Below are 20,283 nucleotides of genomic sequence, written 5' to 3'. Positions count from 1 at the left end.
CTCCAAACTGAAGGTATGCTTAACGCCATCTACTATAGGTAATGCACTGAGAATGGACAAGTACTTCATACAACCCCACTTCAAAAAATCAAAACCATCCCTTAATACTAGCAACGTTTAGTTATACTTTTAGAAATTAGATAATGAAGAAATCTTTTACAAAAAGGGGGGCAACATACAGACCATGAAAAACAAACCAATTCCTCGTGTCTTTAAGGCTCTGCTCATTACTCATTACAATTTTACAATTTCTTACTGTCACAGTCTCTCCTTCTGTGCCTTTTGACAAATATGAATACATTAGAGTGACAGTGAAACCCATAACCCTGTTATTTAATTAAAGCTATTTTCCACATCTTTTTACGCTCTTGCAGTGGCTGCTGGCAGGTTTTGTCTGGCCTTAATGGCCTCTTCCCAGGGTTAATGAGGGCCTGTCTAAGACCCCAACACCCGGCAGGTACCCCTCCTTAGAGCAGAGATTGAACCGCTGGTATAGCCCTTGGTGCCAAAGGAATAACATTATTTTACACACTACCTCACTTGTGGTCTTTGCCCAGAGTCCGGTATTGCTTTGCAAGCCAGTGTTAATATACCACAGAAAGGTTGTGAGTGGTTACAATCTTGTAATGTGGACAGAGGAGGATGGGTTGAGGAGGGTAAAATGGGTTCATTTGTTTTTTGTCCTTGGCATCCATGGTGTACATGCCAGGGTCAGAAATTAATAGGGGCTCGGGGCACAAATGCTCTTAAAAGTTCATACCGTAAACTGACTGTGAAATTAAAAGTTTGTTTCAGAAAATGCATCCAGTCATTTACGAGTGGCCTATCTTCCATTTAATCCTGGCCACATTTTTGTCATCTGTTCTATAGTCTTGATGTAAATGTGCTCTTGCCCCCTTAGGACCTATACAGGGGATCTACAGTATAAGAGCCCAGTCCAGTAACTCTTTCCGGGTTAATCAGGGCATAAAAATATCAAGTAATTTTAAGGAACAAAATACCCAACCTGATGTACCAAAGACATGTTGTGATTGTTCACCCTTTATGAGCAGTAAAAGTTCACTGCGTTCCACAAGCTCTACTAGCTATATGTCTCTAAAGTGCGGTAGTGAAGATACTGTTAGTAAAATAACCCACAGTAACCCATGGCAGCGGCTTTTGTCTTGTCTCAGTGCCTTCAGTGGTCATGCGCCCTGCGTCTCAGAGCTGAGAATTCTGCTTATTTTTTTACAAATAAACCTAACTTTAGAAACTTGGTGTCTTTTTAAATAATTCAGATTTGGCTGGCTAACAGTCCATTGTGCATGCAGGGGTAGAGTGTTATGTCATGTTTGGTTTGTCTCACATTGAATTACTCTCTTTTCTCTCAATCTCCACTCCAAGAGGGAGTATCTGTCTAAATATTTAAAATTGTAGATGTACTAAATAAATGTTCTTTTGGGGCAACAATCAAGACTGCAAACTTGTCAGGATACCAGATATCAAGAATGGATCATTCTTACACTATTAGGGCAACAACAAAACAAAACAAAAAATTATTTGTAACTGAATAATGAAGCAAAATGTTACTATAATAACAACAAAATGTTGGCTCTACACTGAAAAGTGACCTACTTTATTCATGGATTTATTTCTACATTTATTCCTCTTGCTTTTAGGAATGAGGGCAACCCTTTACTTCAAATCGAAGTTGAACCTACATCAGATGTGAGTCCTCTTTGATCTCTTAAGTGTGACCTTTGTGATGCTTGAGTGAATGAACTGAATAAATGTAAATGCAAGTTTTCTAATTCATTACATTGTTTGACTTACGTTTTTTAGTAATATTGGTGTTAAATATCTTGTGAATCCAAACAAAAACTAAATACAGCCGTCACCGTCACTTGTCGAAGACATTTCCAGTATGCTCTCATTTATTTTTTTCAGCTCTCTGAGAAGCCTCCAGGAAGAAGGAAAAGATCTAGCTTCACTTATCGTTGTTGCTATTCTATAATGATATATCTAGAGAAAATATGACGCAGATTGCCTGGAATAATATTCCAGCAGACAACTTTGAATAGGTTATTTTCACTCCTGCAGTACATTATATTTAAAATCAAATTAGAATAAATCAGCCAGTTCTTTCCTCCGGCTGTTGCCTCCTTTCATATATCTTTTTTTTTTTTTTTTATACAAGAAATGGCCTAATTTATTTTAACAATTTAAATCAGTATTGACAAAAAGGATATGCAATTTTACATAGAGGCAACACATGTATTATATATTTGTTATTTTTTTATTTTTAACATAAATATTAGAGCATACTTAGGATTTAAACAGTAATGGGAACATATTTATAAGAAATTAACTAAACTTTTTCTTATCTCTGAAATACCTACTTAGTTTGGACAAGGTTTTAGAAGAATGTAATTATCCAGCGGCTGAATGGCACCAGTCAATATAAAAGCATTTGACATCAAAGTAGAATATTTTAACACCTTCACTTTGTGTTGGATAAGGGCATTTTAATCACCAAACTTGCAAATCTGTAAATCTGTGAAATGCAGGCCTACAGCCAGTGTTGTAGTACTTGGAAGTACTTGAAGGTCTCAGTCTTGTCACGGAATTAATCAATCATTTTAATTCGGTATGTGTCAGTCTCAGATATAGAGGACTCAGGATTTGATTTCAAGACCGGTCAAAACCAAAACTGCAGGTATATAACTAAATTGCCTGTGCATTGTGTCTGATTTACAGTATGTGTTAACATCATTACTGTGATTGGATGTAAAACTTCCTGCTTTAAATGCAACCAATAACTTGACTCATTTCTAATTTGAAATGTGTTACTGTTAACCTGTCAGCCTGGTCTGGTCTTGGTCTTGGTCTTGACCCTGCCTCAAACTGCCATGGTCTTGGTTTTGACTCAGTCTCAATTCACTATGGTCTTGGTGATGACTTGGTCACGGTTTTGGTGTTCTTGACTACAACACTGCCTACAGCTACCAAAGAATAATTCAATTTTGTTTTTGTTGCAGAACGAGGAAGGCAACGACGAGGACTCCGGTGATGAGTTCGAGGAGATGAACCTGTCGCTCCTGTCGGCTCGCAACTTCCCTCGCAAGGCCAGCCAGACTAGCATCTTCCTGCAGGAGTGGGACATCCCAATTGAGCAGCTGGAGATTGGGGAGATGATCGGCAAGGGGCGCTTTGGCAAAGTTTTCCATGGACGCTGGCACGGTGAGGTGGCCATCCGTTTGATTGACATTGAGCGGGACAACGAGGACCAACTCAAGGCCTTCAAGCGCGAGGTGATGGCCTACCGCAACACTCGCCACGAGAATGTGGTGCTGTTTATGGGGGCCTGCATGAGTCCACCACACCTGGCAATCATCACCAGGTGAGGATAAAGATGTGACGGGTTGTGTTGCACAGAAAGCTTGGAAATCAACTCAACAATGGTTGTTGTTCCAATTTGCTGTGTTGTCATATTTCATTTTTACAAATTTAATGTGTCAACTCCAGCAACAACACACACACTGCAGTAAACTCAAAAAATACTTTTTTGAGTTTACTGCAGTATGTATGTAGTGTGAACACACACATACATACTCAAAGCCTACTTATCATGCTTTGTGTAGTAATGAATTTGGATACAGGTTTAGTTCTGAAGCATTTGCTGCAGAGTACACAAAAAAAAATAAGAACACGCGATCAAATATCACATAAAGAAGGCAATACATGCAAATATAACCAAAAGAACTAGAAGTTGAGTACCAGTATGAACGCCGGTGTATTGTGAGTTTAAGATAAGATAAGATAGACTTTATCAATCCCAGGCTGGGGAAATTCCTGTGCTACAGCAGCTCAAAAGAAAAAAAACTTTACACATCAGAATAACACAAATACACATTAAGGAGACATAGGTGAAAGAATATACATAAAGTATAGGAAATAGAAGAAAATGGAATTAGTTAAAATAAGTAACAATACAAACATATTTACACAATAAACACCCTTATATAAACAGACAGTATAGGACCAGAGATATACAGATGAGTAAGGTGCAGATGAATAGAAATGACATATTGCACAGTTGGAGGTAACACAGAGTAATGAATAAATAAATATGCATAGTGCAGAATATTGTCCAGTGATGGCTCATGTTGCAGAAACAGCTAGCAGTGCTACATTATGAAGTTGTATTAAGTAAATAAATAAAATAGTAATTAAGTAAATGTATTACATTTCAACACATATGCATAGTATAGAGAGAACACAAGAATATTGAAAAATGTCTCCAAAAGAAAAAACATTATGTGGAATCTATCCAGTGAAAGGGTGCAGATACTGTGGAGATTCATTATAATACATATCAATATACTTGTGAATCATTAGATTTACTTGGATTGCATCTATATAAATAATGTAGTAATGTGTAATGTAGTAATAATGTAAAGTGTGTGTATAAACAACAATAGAATCTCAAATAATATCAGCTTGTTCACAGAAAAATGATTGCAACTCAGTTAAAAATACACACATTTGAAAAAATGGGGTAAAACTAAAGAAAAAACGAACTACATCTCTATGATATGATGTGCTAAAGTGCATTACATTTGTGGATATAGCACAAAACTGTTTGGGATTTTGTGTCAGCACAGTACAGAAAAGTATGCATTTACATATAATGAATGATATTTACGTATAATGTTGAATTAACACTTTTTCAATGTCAAAAATAAGCAAACATTTCAACATAGGTAAAACATATGTAAACCATGTTTTTGCTCGCTTTGTCATGGATATACTGTTCCTCACATGTTCATGTGTTCCTAACTTGCTTCTCGTAAACCCCTGAGTCTCCTTAGAGTTGACATTAGACTTCTGAAATCTGAATTAGGTAGTTTTTTGGCTTCCAGAAACGGCCCTTGACTTATTTCAGATCAGCTACAGATCTACCCCTTCCCCCCGCCCCTCTGGCACAATGACTTTAGAGTGGCTGACAATGAAGCCTACAGTGGTTGGGATTACAACAGGCTCCTAGAACCACCCACACAGCCTGCTGTGTTTGTCTTGACTACTGTGATTGAAGGGAATTCTCTCACATGGTGAACCTTTTTCATTATTTCACAGATTAGTGTCTGCTTTTTTCGAAGAAAGTATCTTCTCATTTCAACAAGTGAGACATGGCTGGGTTCTTGTTAAAGAACATAACAAGGAATACTCTTGTTTAATTAATTGGCTAACAATGATGAAAAGGAATTTGTACGGATATTTGCTACAACCACTCTCATCTGTACAAGCTGTGAACAAAGAAGGATGTCTCACATAGAAAAAAATGTACCCCTTTGTTTCCTTTCTTTTCTTTTTAGTTTGACAGAAAAACAACAAATTGCTTTTTCTTAATTCTCTGTTAAGATTAAGAAGAAAGAGAGGGATTTAACTGCTAGATTTACAGTTAAAAAAGAATTCAGGAAACAAATCGTATGACAAAGAATTGACTCCAATACCAGAGCATTCGCTCTGGCTGTAAATATCCTTTAGATAACAGATCAACTAATTGATTGAGATGCGTGATTGCAATTGATGCCAGTAGAAATTGTCGTGAGTGCAGGGGAGCTGACAGATAAGCTGGCTGCGTCAGAAAAATCCTTGCTGCTGATTGCTGAAAATAATAGCAAATGTCAGTGCAACAGGTGGCTTTGTTATCCAGCAATACTCTGCTTTTCTTATTACACTTTTAATCAAAAGAAACTGAAACATCAGTTTCTCATACTCTTACAGCCTAACATGCAACATGATAAACTTATAATGTGGTTTATTGCTTTATTACTGATACATAAATATTCTTTTCCTTTTCCACAGATTTTGCAGAGTATACAGAACACATGTTACTGCTGTAAACGTAATTTACTGTCACATACATGTAGCAAAATTCATTAATTCAAATGCATTTAACCCATCCCTCAAGGGAGCATTGGGCAGCCATTTACAGTACCCGGGGACAAACTCCAGATCTGAGCCAGTCAGATCTGAACTGATTGGAGAACCTAGTACATGTGTCTGATGATGGGGGAAACCGGAGCACCCAGAGCAAACCCACGCAAACAATGGAAGAGCATACAAACTCCACACAGAAAGGCCCGGAACAACCTGGATTTGAACCCAGAACCTTCTTGCAGTGATGCCACTGTGCTAACCATTGGGCCTTTTAGCTTTTCATCAGCTGATTTCATAACATGATTCCTTTGTGTCCTTAGTATGGCTTATACCATACACATCCTGTTTGTCTGAGGTATAGCAGTAATTGTTGACGCAAGACTAAATGTGTACGTAAGGTGTCAACTGAAGTGATGCTCAAGCCGTAAGCCACATTTTTGTGTTGTAAAGAGGCAGAGGAAAGAGAGCCACTAAAAATGCAGCTGCTGTCAAGTCAGCGTTGGAAGTTGAATATGCATTCATCTTCAGGTCCTTTGTTGGTCACCTGCGTGACACAGTTGGGGTTAAGGGTGGCTGTAGAGCTGTCTATTAATATGCTGTTGTGATGGCATACCTCCAGAAATATGACACCACCTCCATGCATTGCAGTATAACAGCCTCACCTTGGCACCGAGTGGGTCCAAGTTTCACTTCAGAATGGTGGAATTTTATCCTCTAATGACATCTCAAACACACACAGTCTCACACATTTGAACTTCTGGGCAAGCCTGTGTTTTGGTTGAAAGTGTCAAAAACACATTGAACATTCAAAGATGAGTGTTTAGATAAAGTGAGTTCAGCAATGTGCAAACTGAGAAGATAAAGGGAATTAAAAAAGAGTATTAGTGGGAGCCAAGAACCTATAAAAGAGACAAAAATTGTGAAAAACTGGTTCTAGTCTACACTCCTACCAGTAGAAAATCAATGTGTCATGACATCATTTGTGGCATTCTTGCATTGTTATTCTCGTTCTCGTTCTCGTCATATCATACAGAACTTTAAAACATCAGCCACCTAGGTGTAATTATAAATTGGAGATCTGAGGTATTTGTGACAGCAACAATATTTCCCACTTGCTTAAAAGGGTCCATTAATTTGTGCATAAATGGTTAATAAGCCACTCTTGCTAGCAGAAAAAAAATTTTTTTTACCAACACTAATACAATTGTTTAAGCTATATTTGAAAATTAGCTATATAGCTTACCCGGGGGTTTCTTATTTGGTTTAATATTTAAACAAAATGCTACAAATGTAACTTACAAAAGAAAATTCTCATTTCAATATTAAGGATACGGTAACCGTCTTGGGATAAAGCGGGGCCGTAATAATAATTGGTATTTTTCTTTTTCTGCCAACATAACATAAATGCAGCATTAGCACAAAACCAGGTAGTGACATAATATCTCACTGAAATTAATTTGTGTATCACCTTTTAACAATAAGGCAAACCAAGTATAAAGATCAGACATAAAGATTTCCCACACATAAATAGTAATTAGAAAACAGAAGATAAATAAGCTAAAATTGAATAAAACAGAATGTTTGTCAAAATGTTTTGAAGTTAGTAAAACAATTACATAGGTCAACACAGTAACTTGAAATCTTATCCTGGTCTTTGTCCCCTCTCTCAGCTTGTGTAAAGGCAGGACTCTTTATTCCGTGGTGAGGGATGCCAAGGTTGTCCTGGATGTTAACAAGACCAGGCAGATTGCACAAGAGATGGTCAAGGTAAAAAGACTAAACACAGATTTCCCAGAAACCTTCTTCAGTGCACATCATATCATCATATATTACATAAAAGTCACATTGTTGTCTCTGTCCTCAGGGGATGGGCTACCTCCATGCTAAGGGGATCTTACACAAAGATATGAAGTCCAAGAACGTGTTTTATGACAACGGCAAAATCGTCATCACCGACTTTGGACTCTTCACCATATCTGGGGTTTTGCAGGCTGGCAGGTATCATACTCAATACACATCCAAGACAGGAGCCTTTCTTTCGGCAGGTGCAATATAGTAATTTGCCTTGGAGACAGGCTGACATTATTATAACTGTATTGGCACACATGGTGCAGGGACAACAAAACATTCAATTGACATAAATAGTGGAAGTAAATAGTCTAGATATTCACAAAAAGACTCACTAGCACATTGTTTTTTTGTTTTGTTTAATCCATATTGTTTACCTGCCAAAATCATTATAGCAGCCAGACTCCAGTAGGTCAAAGCAATAGTTACATCCATCCATCCACCCATCTTCTTCCGCTTATCCGGTATCGGGTTGCGGGGGCAGCAGCTCCAGCAGGGGACCCCAAACTTCCCTTTTCCCGAGCGGAAAGGAGCAGTCGCTCCACTCCAAGCTCCTCACGGGTGACTGTGTTTCTTACCCTATCTCTAAAGGAGATACCAGCCACCCTCCTGAGGAAACCCTTTTGTGTGCTTGTACCCTGGATCTTGTTCTTTCGGTCATGACTCAGCCTTCATGACTATAGGTGGAGGGTAGGAATGGCTTTGCCTTCTGGCTCAGCTCTGTTTTCCTTACAATGGTGCAATAAATGGAATTTAATACCGCACCCGCTGCGCCGATTCTTGGACGAATCTCTTGCTCCACTGTCCCCTCACTCGCGAACAAGACCCCAAGGTATTTAAACTCCTTTACTTGGGGTAAGGACTCATTCCCTACCTGAAGAAGGCACTCCATCGGTTTCCTACTGAGAACCATGGCCTCAGAATTAAAGCTGTTGATCCTCATCCCAAACGCTTCACACTGAGCCGCAAACCGAGCCAGTGAGTGCTGAAGGTCACAGGCCAATGATGCCATCAGGACCTCATCATCTACAAAAAGCAGCGATGAGATCCCCAGAAAACCAAACTTTAACCGCTTTAACTTTCCCCACTCGGACTAAGCCTCGATATCCTGTCCATAAATACTATAAAACAAAATTGGTGACAAAGCGCAGCGCTGGCGGAGGCCAACTCTTACCTGGAACAAATTCAACTTACTTTCCAGCACCTTGGAGTAGACTTTACCAGGGAGGCTGACAATCCTCCATCATCCTCCAGCTCTGCCTCTACCACAGAGGTCGTGTTAGCTGGATTAAGGAGTTCCTCAAAGTGTTCCTTACACCGCCTCCCTCAGTTGAGGTCAACAGCGTCCCATCTTTACTATACACAGCTTGGATGGTTCCCCGCTTCTCCCTCCTGAGGTAGCAAACAGTTTTCTAGAAGCGCCTTGGTGCCGACCGCGTGTCCTTCTCCAAGTCTTCTCCAAACTTATCCCACACCAGCTGCTTTGCCTCTTTCACAGCAGACGCTGCAGCCCTTGGGTCCCGTTGGTACCTTGCTACTGCCTCTGGAGCCCTCTGGGATGACATATTCCAGAAAGACTCCTTCTTTAGTGGGACGGCTTCCTTGACCACCGGTGGCCACCAGAGTGTTCGTGGGTTACCGCCCCTTGAGGCACCTAAGACCTTAAGACCACAGCTTCCCGCTGCAGCTTTAGATAAAATTAATCATTAACCTTCAGCCTTGGGTGCTCTGGTACCAAGCACATTTATGAGCATCCTTACGCTTGAACATCGTGTTTGTGATAGACAATCCTTGAGAAGGACAGAAGTCCAACAACAGACAACCACTCTGGTTTAGATCAGGGACGCCGTTCCTCCCAAAACGCCTCTCCAAGTATCTCCATCATCACCCACGTGTGCGTTGAAATCACCCAGCAAAATTATGGAGTCCACGACTAGAGCCCTATAGAGGACTCCATTCAAGGTCTCCAAGAAGGCCGAATACTCCAAACTTTTGTTTGGCGCATATGCAACAACAACAGTCAGACCACCAGCAGGCGTAGGGAGGCGACCCTCTCATCCATCGTAGTAAACTCCAATGTAATGGTGCTCAGCCGGGGGCTTGTGAGTATCCCCACACCCGACCGGCGCCTCACACCCTGGGCAACTCCGGAGTAGAACAGAGTCCAATGCCTATCCAGGAGTATGGTTCCAGACCAAGACTGCGCGTAGAGAGACCCCCACCAGGTCCAACTGGTAGCGCTCCACCTCCCGCACAAGTTCCGGCTCCTTCCCCTACAGAGAGGCGACATTCCACATCCCTGGAGCCAGCCCTAGCCGCCCGGGTCTGGTCCATCAAGGCCCCTGACCTTAACCACCACCCATGTGGCAGCGCACCCGACCCCAGCGGTTCCTCCCACAGGTGGTGGGCCCATGGGATGGAGAGAGAGGTGCCACGTGGCTTTTTCGGGCTGTGCCTGGCCAGGCTTTGTGGCAAACCCAGCCACCATACGCTCCCTGACGAGCCCTCCGTCTGGGCCTGGCTCCAGACGGGGGCCGCGGGCTCACTAGATCCCTTCCTCACATTTTCATAGGGTCTTTTGAACCATTCTTTGTCATAGTATCATTTGAAAGTGAATTGAAAGTATTTTTTGCACTTGTGCAAGCACTAATGTATGCATTTGCATGTTCACAGTTCAATAAACCCTGACAAGTCCCCATCTTCACGTTCTCGTTCTGCAGCCGGAGAGAAGACAAGCTGAGGATCCCCAACGGTTGGCTGTGTCACCTGGCCCCAGAAATAATCCAGCAGCTCTCTCCAGACACAGAGGAGGACAAGCTTCCCTTCTCCAAACAGTCAGATGTTTTTGCTTTTGGGTAAGTGTTGTCTTCACTGATGTCGTCCTGTTTGTTTGCCCAGACAATGCCACGGACAATCTCAGCCCACTGTTGACAGAGAGGGTTTACAAGCCCCAAATATTTGTGTGAATTCAATAAATTCGTACTTACTTTTACAGAGCGGCTGTGTCCTAAGACTCCACATCACATTACAAGAAGGCAACCCTCATTAACAGGTTTTCAGATCTCATTATAGATACACTGCTTACTGTACTACTACGACACAGACAATGTAATAATCTGTAATTTTCCAAATTACAATTTTGCTTCTGTTATTGTCAGTCTTTCCTCAATATCTAATGATTTAATGAGAACAGGAATAGACATTTTAAAACTTAATTGCTTAAAAAATATCTGATTTTGACATAGACCCTACTTACATGTTTACCTGATTATGGGGAAGTGAAGACCCCAGACTTATATCATATCCTTCATGAATGGACCCTTGATTATGATAGGGCCGAGGGAAGCAAGTGCACAATAATGGGTGCACAAATAAGCATTGGCAGCTGGAAGACAGCAAGAGAACGGAGAAATTGATTTAAGTGAGCACACAGATTCGTTATTGGTTCTCCCATGTGGGTGCTAGAGAAGGTTTGGTGGCTTAGTTGATCTAAAGCCAAGTGAGAGTTACCTTCTTGATTTTTTAACTGGTTGCATAATTGCAGAAAGAGGGAAATGTTTGAATGTTGAGGAGCCAAGAGACATCAACTAATTGATTAGGTAGGAGGAGTGAATCAAAAAGTAAGGGAGAAAGATTTACAATCAAAGCTGAGATTCTGATTTACAGTGTGCTAAACTTCATCTCATTGAAGCTTTTACATTTAGGCTTTCAAACATCTGGTGTGTAGTGGAGTGTTTATCAGATAAAAGTCTTTTATTTGGGATGCAGCAACAGAAGCGTGTGGGAATTGAGTAAAATAATGCAAGCTTCATCAACAGAGCATGTAAGAGAAAGAACATTACAATGGCCAGTATCTCCTGAGTTGCAATATAGCAAAAATAGCACACATCAACTGCGGAAAGCTAAGGAACTGTACGTATGTATGAAAATTATTGTGTGGCAGTGGGAGTAACTGCTTTTTGTATTTATTTTTTACTGAAGTAGGGGGGTAGTCTAAATCTTTCGAATCAATAACATCTTATCATTTGTCATAATCCTACAGCTGCTTCCACCTTTATCATTCTCATAGGCCTTTCAGACCATGCAGGGCAACGGCACGGCACAGCTGCACACTAAAGCCCATTATTTCCAATGGCTTGCGCCACCTACATGGGACGCTCAACCCACGTTGTGTCTACAGGCACATACAGCATCAGAAAGCAGAACTACCGTTGTAAAAAATGTAAAAGTATCATAAATAGTGACAGTGACCACTTGTGATTTCAAAATAGCGAATGGCTGGAATATCTGTTAAACAGGTGCATCATTTGTTGTGTCATTGTTAAGTTTGCCAACATTTTGGAAAGTGCTTTATCCACTTCCTTTCCACGATTTGATGGCTATATGTGGAAATTATTCCGTTAACAGTGCACTTTTGTTTATAAATGGCAAAAAGGAATTGTAGCAAACAGTAGTGATTTATGATTTTGAAATATTGTGGGGAGGATGTTTCAATGTAGGGCCCAAAGATATTAAAAACACCAGGGCCTTGCTTTTTAAAAGTGAAAACTAATGATCAGTTAGTATAATTGCCATATAGCCAAAACGAGAGGGCAGTCAAATACATGATAAATGCAATGTTCAGATTGGCACAACAAAACCTCCCTTTCTTGCATTAAGCAGTGGTAATATTCTTGAGCTGTTTGCAAAACTGCCCAAATTGTATAAATCCCCAGCTTACCTTGAATACATTTGACCCAGACATCTCACTAACTCCATTAGTTATTACACACCAATTGCTGTGTCACTGTAATTTCTCCATTCAAGATGTCCTCCCTCTCTTCCTCTAAAGTGCAATTTTAAATTGTCCTAAGTTGATTAAAAATCCCCAAGGCTCCTGTTCTTCCTCCACAACTATTTCTGATTCATTTGTGGGGGTGGACCCTTCTTTCTTGACTCCTAGCACAATTGCATTTTCAGATGGTGCCCCATATGGAGGATTTGTTGCTATATCATTCAAAGGGAAGACAAGTGCAGCACTGGCACATAATGTCCAGCTGCTCAGTTAGCTCTTGTGTTACCTAGAGGTGACCCCCATGGCTGTTTTACATATTCATCGACAATCAGCCTCCCCCCTCACCCTACTCCTAACAAAGAGCTATTTTCATCCTACTCAAACTTGACGTGCAGGAGCAGAATAAAAACAACCGCTTATTTGCACAGCGAGGGTGGTATGCTAATTGAGCATAATTAAAAATGTGCTGTTTTCTTAACTTCTTGATTGAAATTGTTCTTCAAGACTGAAATTCATCCACAAAATGCCAGTTTTTGCATTGATCATGATACAACTGTACAGATGCATCATTTACATGTGCCTTAATCGGAAAGGTGACAAAAAAATTGAGCGTGATAGTGTCAGCATTGGCCGGGATGTGAACCCTCTATAATGATGTTTTGAAGCTGTGGTGTTGTTCTCTCAACCAGACAGTCCAAACCACTGACGAGCACTTTCTTCCTCTGTCCTCACAGGACCATCTGGTACGAGTTACACGCACGTGAGTGGCCTTACAAGAGTCAGCCAGCAGAGGTGATCATATGGCAGATTGGCAGCGGGATGAAGCCCAACCTCACCCAAACTGGCATGGGGAAGGAGATATCAGTAAGGGCTTTTTTTCTTTTTAATTTGTCGTAATTTATGGTTCACTTTTTTTTTTCAAATTTAAAGGGTAACTACCGTTGTTTTCAACCTGGACCTTATTTTCCTATGTTTTTGTGTCTAAGTGACTGAGTTAATTTCGTGGTGACCACTAACGACAAGAAAATCGTGTTACTGTTGACAAATCAATTCATCTAAATAACGTGACCATTTCATAAACTGCCGTGAGACCGGGTTGCACGATATGGGTCCTTGGTTGCCTTCACCTTGCTAAACGCGTCCTTGCAACATCTCCAGTTTCTGTTTGAACAGATTTGGGGGTTCACTTGCTAATTCAGCTTGGCTTATTCTTTAAGTGGCCGCAAAATTTTGCAGGTGACACTCATCATTTGCTAGCACGCCTTTACAAATCCCACACTTAGGCCCTTGATGGCCAGGGATACTATTATTTGTTTCCCATTTATTCTTTCAGTAATTATGCAAAATCTAAAATCCCCTTGTTCATGTATCTTTTCCAGGACATTCTGCTCCTGTGCTGGGCATACAAGCAGGAAGAGCGCCCCAGCTTCTCCATGCTGGTAGATTTACTGGAAAAGTTGCCAAAACGGAATCGTCGCCTTTCCCACCCAGGGCACTTCTGGAAGTCAGCTGAGTATGTAAAATGAGTTAGGGACACAAAACAGCAAACAATCCGCAACTATTACAAAAACAACAGCCGCCATAACTCTACATAAATAACCCACCTCCTTAAAGAATAAACTGAATCCAAAAGCCAGCCCAGTGATGAAAACTGCCCACGCTGTGTGTATTTTCATGGAATGTTGGCATGTGTGTGTAGAAATACGTTCAGTTTCTCAAAGCAGTCGGGTCTCATATTTTCTTTGGTTTTATTTAAACCATACTGGATATTTTTCCTTAGTTTTTTTTTGTCTTTTACTATTGACTTTATCCCTTCATAACATTTGACTTATTTTCTGGATATATCTTGCTTGTAACTTTTGACTGATCACATCATCCTGAACTTTAAAAACAACACGTTTGAAAACGTTTCTTTCCAATATCTTCTTTGTTTTTGTTTTGAATGAAACTAACTGTTGTACATTACACATTGTATATTTCCATATCATTGTCTTGCCATTCCTCATGTCTATCAACTGTGTAGAACATTCTGTCAGTGTTACCTCATGGTCTCTCATGTGTGGATGTCTGTACAGGTTTGTCTCTAAAGTTATTTTAACTTAAAACAATGTCCTCCTATTAACACCGTACCATTTGAATGTGAATAAGCCAGCGTCCCTGTTTGTGTGGGGATGTGTTTGCACGGTTCATTGATGAGAGAATGTTCTCTGATCAGCCTGTGCTTTGAATATTGCCTGTGAACATAAGCGAGACGTTTGAACAATTACAGCCTTTGGGGGAATAAAGCCGCTGGTCAGACCAGGACTCCCTCACTTGACGCTGTTCTGTGAAATCGCTGACTATTGAAATGTATGTCATCAACTGTTGGATAACTAATTACCCTTCAGAAATGCTATCACTGAGCCCCCTAACCCCCATTTCCCAGAAATAAATGTAAATTATTCTACTTCAAATAGATAATGATAGATGCAGGAAATACATCTGTAGATACTTATACAACTTTAAAGCATGCTACTGTATAGTCAGTGCAGTAACATTAAGTTGTTTTATTTTAATAGATACATGAACTGACGTTAGCTTTCTGAGCAGTGTATGAAACTGTTTTATAAAATAGTTTGGAGACTTACATGGGTCGATACCTGTTTCTAATGGGCCTGGGTCTGAGGACCCCAATGATTTGGATCTGCGCAGGTAGATGATGGGATTGTTAGACATGTAAAGGGAGAGCATATTACCTTTAAAAAAGGCAACACAAAAACTCTGGGAAATTTGAGTTTGTGTTTCACTTGTTCAAATTCGTTCGGAGTTGCTTAAAAGCAGTGTTGTAGTCACTTTGAAATACATTCATCCTGGATAAGGTTACTGACTACAATTTTTAAAAAGGTAATTAGTGTTGCGAATGAATACATTTTTAAAGTAACCCTCCCATCCCTGAGCATACTCATAAACTCATAAACATCACATACAAGTAAAAGTACGCTAGAAGATGAAAATATTTGCAGATTTACTCTTCCAAATCAATCTCTTCCAACCATTAGTACATCACTTTAATAAAACATTGAGAAATCAGCTGTATAAAAGTGGGTTCAGACTGACTGCAAAGTGAATTTAAGAGCCAGCTTGAATGCATTCAAAGCAAATTAGAAGGATTGAAGTCGATGCAATCCAAGGGATGGATTCACTCAAGGTGCTGAACAGTGACCGCTGACGCTACAAGCAACAGTTATGAGATAATACTGAAGGAAAAACGACTACTACTACTACTCTCACTTTAACATTTACCTAAAATGCTAAGCTATTGTGAAAGTAGTGCATGAGGATAAGTAGGCAAACCGGCTCAACAATGTCAGTTACACTGCATTATTTATCTCAAGTTTGCTATTATTAGCCCCCATAAACTAAGTCAGACTGTGGCAATGGTGCATTTAATTGCTTATGAATTCAACTTTTAATTTGTAAGAAGAATATTCTAGTAATGAGGTACTTACATCTCACTTAAGTCTCCTACGGAAAAGACTTGTCCACACACACACACACCCACACACACACACACACACACACACACAAAGACAATATGTGATTTCACGTCAAATAAAGGCAACTTTTTTGCAATTCTTTATTCTATTTATATTTACCATTCATTATGCCAGATTTAAGTTGTGCTCAATGAATAACCTACGACCTGCTGTAATTCTATATGTTTACACTTTAAATAGAAATGATTACATTTCATTAACCAGTACGATTAAAAAAAAAGCGTTTCACTTATTAATTTAACAAAACAGACTTTCTTAACTCGGCTAACTAGGCTACTTTTGACTACAACACTGCTGAAAAAGTGACTGTGGTGGAAAAATGAATCCTAAACTTGCCTTCTTGTTTTTTAAATCTTGAAGATTTTATTAAACAAATATAAAGAGTGTTTTTTGGGTTTCTTAGGTTATAAAGTTAAAGTAACAAGTAAGTAACTTAAACGTGGCTGAACTTTCCCTTTAACATATCAGAAAAGACATATCAGGATGCTAAAGACCACACCAGGCCATTTTTCTACTTCATATCACAATATATTTTAAATGTATGTTTCAGAGATATAGTAAATCGGAATCATATCATCATGAATTGGAAGCTGTGACATCATTTAAGCTGTATACTGCTTTTGATTCTCTCTAGCCACGTGGAATAGATAGAGACAATACAATCATGTTAAATAGCCATTTTCCACCTAATTATATACACATCTGCCAGTGTTGGAAAATGCATACAAACAATCTGCTGCTGTTTTTTGGAGTCTGTCTTTCTATTTTGGAATTGCTGGGATTCAAATATTGTAAGTGGATCATATATATTTGTACTGTTTACAACTTTCAAGTGCATGCGATGGACTATTGAAGATTGATTCTTGTTATGAAAAAAAAATCCTTCTACACTACTTATAAAAAACTTATGTGAGCATTTTTCAGATTAACTGTTGTCCATTGAGCAGTTTAATCTCAATACATAATGGAGTTTTACGTCAGGCTTTGCAGAACTTTTCAACAGCTTTGTTTAAGAGAACGATTGTGAACGAATATTTATAGATTATATAAATTATTAGACTAGAATTGAAATTAAAAAAAAGAAAACAGTTGCAACCTGTGCACATGCTGGAGTTGACAACAACCTGACTGGACAACAATCAAAGATCTAACATTAGTGCCAAGTGTACATAACAGATTGTAGACTATGTTTTATCGTCACTTGCCGTAATATCAATATTCCTTGTGAACTTTTGGACTTATTTCTTTTGAATGTACAAATTGTGTTGTGTTTTTTGTTGTTTCTGTTTTCTGTTCATTTACATTTCCTTTCCTCCATTTTCCTTCTAATTGCATACGCATTGATGCTGTGTTGTTTCTTTTCCTTGATTCCGTCCTTGTATAGTAGATGATAGTTCCAAAAAGCTTGTATTTAATGATGCCTTATGGTCCATGGCTTAATGATGAGTAGATTTTGATCACAAGCTCTTTAATTTGCACTCATCCTTTACAAAGTGTATGACAATAAAAAGATCTTTTCATTTTGGATGTTTTCTGTTTCTTTTATGTCATCTTAGTCAACCCTTATCCATATTTTACTTTAGTTGACATTTTTACAACGTCTTTAAGGAGCATTTGTTGTGTTGAGTAAGTGCTTACTACCTAATTAATAGTTCCAAGTATAATGGTCTCTGTTCAGATTTTTTTTAAACTTTTGATGCTGTGTGTACTCAAGTTCTAAATACTTAAAGTAATCCTCCATACAAAATCTATTTGCGTATGAAACACAGTTCCCACACCACCATACTTTAAAACCGGCTATTCAAAGCTAGAGAAAAGTAAATTAGTATAAATTAGCATGTTTTCCATGCTTTCAAAAGTTGGAGACGATATACATACAGTAACATAAAATATCCATAAAAAAAGTGTTTAAAGTACAATATGTAATTTAAATGCCGCTACGGGTCTCCATAATGATCCCTCAATCGAAACATAGATGTTTTGATGACATCTTGAAGTTGCCTGGGACCATGGAAGTTTCCTTATTGTTAAAGAACCATCTTTAACCACCATATTACATAGAGACGTTTTTCTGTTAAAGGTTCATTCATGCTGCACGTCCTAAGGTGTATTCATATAATTCTAATGAAATTATTATTATTCCCAAACAATGAATTAGATTTTATTTGTTTTGGTAGCTGACCGGTTGGCGAGTAAGCAAGCTAACACTAGCAACTGTTCTTGCTTAAAACTCACTATTAACCGTGGTTAAAACCGTCATAATAATACTGACGTTTTTGTAACGTTACAGTACGGTTTTACCTCCAAGCATTAGAATGAGCCACTTGTCAATATTAAAATATTGTATAAATAATTGAGGTCTTTACAACGTTACTGTGTTGTAACATGGCAATAGCATAATTGTGACATTGTATGATATACACGTATCATCTGACGTTTCCCGTGTTTTGGCAAAAGTTGGAGTAACTAGAGGGGTCAAAAGTTACATGATGTTATCGACACGGGAAAAAAACATCACAATCTGTGTCAGTGATCAAAATTACATTGACACTTTGATTTAGAAATGTTACATATTATATCTTTAAAAGGAATAGTTTGACATTTTTCTAAAGGTTATTATTTACTCTCTTAAAGGAACACGCCGACTTATTGAGACTTTAGCTTATTCTCCGTATCCCCCAGAGTAAGATAAGACCATTCACACCCTTCTCATCTCTGTGCGTGTCGTAACTCTGTCTAACGCACCCACCGTTAGCCTAGCTTACCACAGATGCTGGATGTAACTGGTTCCAACTAGCTTCCAACAAGCCCTGTGGTGAGGAGCGAGTAAGCAAGTCACAATGGTGCTTTTCAGGTGTTGTGCTAAACATTCCGCCTAAGTAGCAGTGCTTTGCCTTAGTACAATCTGAGCACTTTTGAGCAGTGACTAAAAATACTGCTTCCATTTTGGTGAGTGAGGATATGACACAGAAAGCAGCCAATCTGCAGTTCTCTTTGAATGAAGAAAAGTGACCTAAAAAGACCAATTTACTTTCTATTAGCTGAGAAATATTTATTGCTGTCTTCACCAAGAAAAAAACTAAGCATGCCCTGTAGTAAGGCAAGGCAACTTTATTTGTATAGCACATTTCAACAACAGATAAAACACAAAAATAAAAGTTACAGTGCAGCATAAGAAATAAAACATTAAATGAACAGTCATTTAAAGAAAGGCAACATCAAAAAGAAAGGTCTTCAGCCTTGATTTAAAAGAACTGAGAGTAGCAGCGGATCTGCAGTTTTCTGGGAGTTTGTTCCAGTCATGAGGAGCATAGAAACTGAATGCTGCTTCCCCTTGTTTGGTTCTGACTCTGGGGTCTGACTCTGGGGTAAGCAGACCTATCCCAGACGACCTGAGAGGTCTGGGTGGTTTTTAGTGTGGTAGAAGATCAGAAATGTATTTTCGCCCTAAACCATTGAGTGAGTTATAAACTAGCAAAGTATTTTGAAATCAAATCTTTGAGGCACAGGAAGCCAGTGTGAAGACTTCAGAACTGGAGTGATGTGATCCAGTCTCTTGGTCTTAGTGAGGACTTGAGCAGCAGCGTTCTGAATCAGCTGCAGCTGTCTGATTGATTTCTTAGAGAGACCTGTAAAGACACCGTTACAGTAGTCAATTCTACTGAAGATGAAAGCATGGACAAGTTTTTCCAAATCCTGTTGACACATGAGGTCTTTAACCCTTGATATATTCTTAAGGTGCTAATAGGCTGACTTTGTAATTGACTTAATGTGATAATAGGCGGACTTTGTAATTGTCTTAATGTGGCTGTTAAAATTCAGGTCAGAGTCAAAGACTACACCAAGATTTCTGGCTTTGGCTGTTGATTTTAACATTGTTGTTAGAAGCTGAGCGCAGACTTTTAATTGTTCCTCTTTTGCTCCTAAAACAACCACCTCAGTTTTCCTTCATTTCATTTCAGAAAGTAAATAGTTTCCTTCAGGAAACAGACAATAAAAGACAAAATTGGTTTACTTGATTTCCCCTCATCAAAACTTTGTGATGAGATCAAACCAACCATCAACAAGCTCCTCTAAATCCAGCTCCTTTGTTGAGGTTAAGGTTGGAGACGCCTATATATGAAGTTATCTGGTTTTATTTATTTCTACTCTTTCTTGGAGTATACCTGTTTCCATGACATCCATGAACTGAGCTTAGTGGGT

At 39.2% G+C, this 20,283-nt stretch overlaps 1 protein-coding gene and 1 long non-coding RNA gene across 4 annotated transcripts in view; one reads left to right on the top strand and one right to left on the bottom strand.

Annotated features, from left to right (window-relative positions):
* ksr2 (kinase suppressor of ras 2) overlaps nucleotides 1-20,283 on the top strand; it is a 107,351-nt gene that overhangs the window by 78,131 nt on the left and 8,937 nt on the right. For 2 of the 3 annotated variants that reach the window (XM_034871775.1, XM_034871773.1), the window contains 7 exons: nucleotides 1,659-1,707; nucleotides 3,018-3,379; nucleotides 7,593-7,689; nucleotides 7,787-7,920; nucleotides 10,491-10,625; nucleotides 13,279-13,408; nucleotides 13,924-14,822. In XM_034871775.1, coding sequence (XP_034727666.1) covers nucleotides 1,659-1,707; nucleotides 3,018-3,379; nucleotides 7,593-7,689; nucleotides 7,787-7,920; nucleotides 10,491-10,625; nucleotides 13,279-13,408; nucleotides 13,924-14,070 — 1,054 coding nt within the window. In that variant the 3' untranslated portion in view covers nucleotides 14,071-14,822. Of the gene's footprint in view, nucleotides 1-1,658; nucleotides 1,708-3,017; nucleotides 3,380-7,592; nucleotides 7,690-7,786; nucleotides 7,921-10,490; nucleotides 10,626-13,278; nucleotides 13,409-13,923; nucleotides 14,823-20,283 lie in introns of those variants that run through there. The other variant, XM_034871774.1, reaches the window with a different exon arrangement.
* On the bottom strand, nucleotides 15,417-16,222 carry LOC117944709. Its single transcript, XR_004656638.1, has 2 exons — nucleotides 16,180-16,222; nucleotides 15,417-15,568 (listed from the first exon to the last, which is right to left on the bottom strand). It is a non-coding gene; the product is annotated as an uncharacterized LOC117944709 (long non-coding RNA).

The sequence above is a fragment of the Etheostoma cragini genome, chromosome 5 (assembly GCF_013103735.1).
Source record: "Etheostoma cragini isolate CJK2018 chromosome 5, CSU_Ecrag_1.0, whole genome shotgun sequence".
NCBI classification, from domain to species: Eukaryota; Metazoa; Chordata; class Actinopteri; order Perciformes; family Percidae; genus Etheostoma; species Etheostoma cragini.
This window is presented reverse-complemented; position numbering and strand designations above follow the sequence as displayed.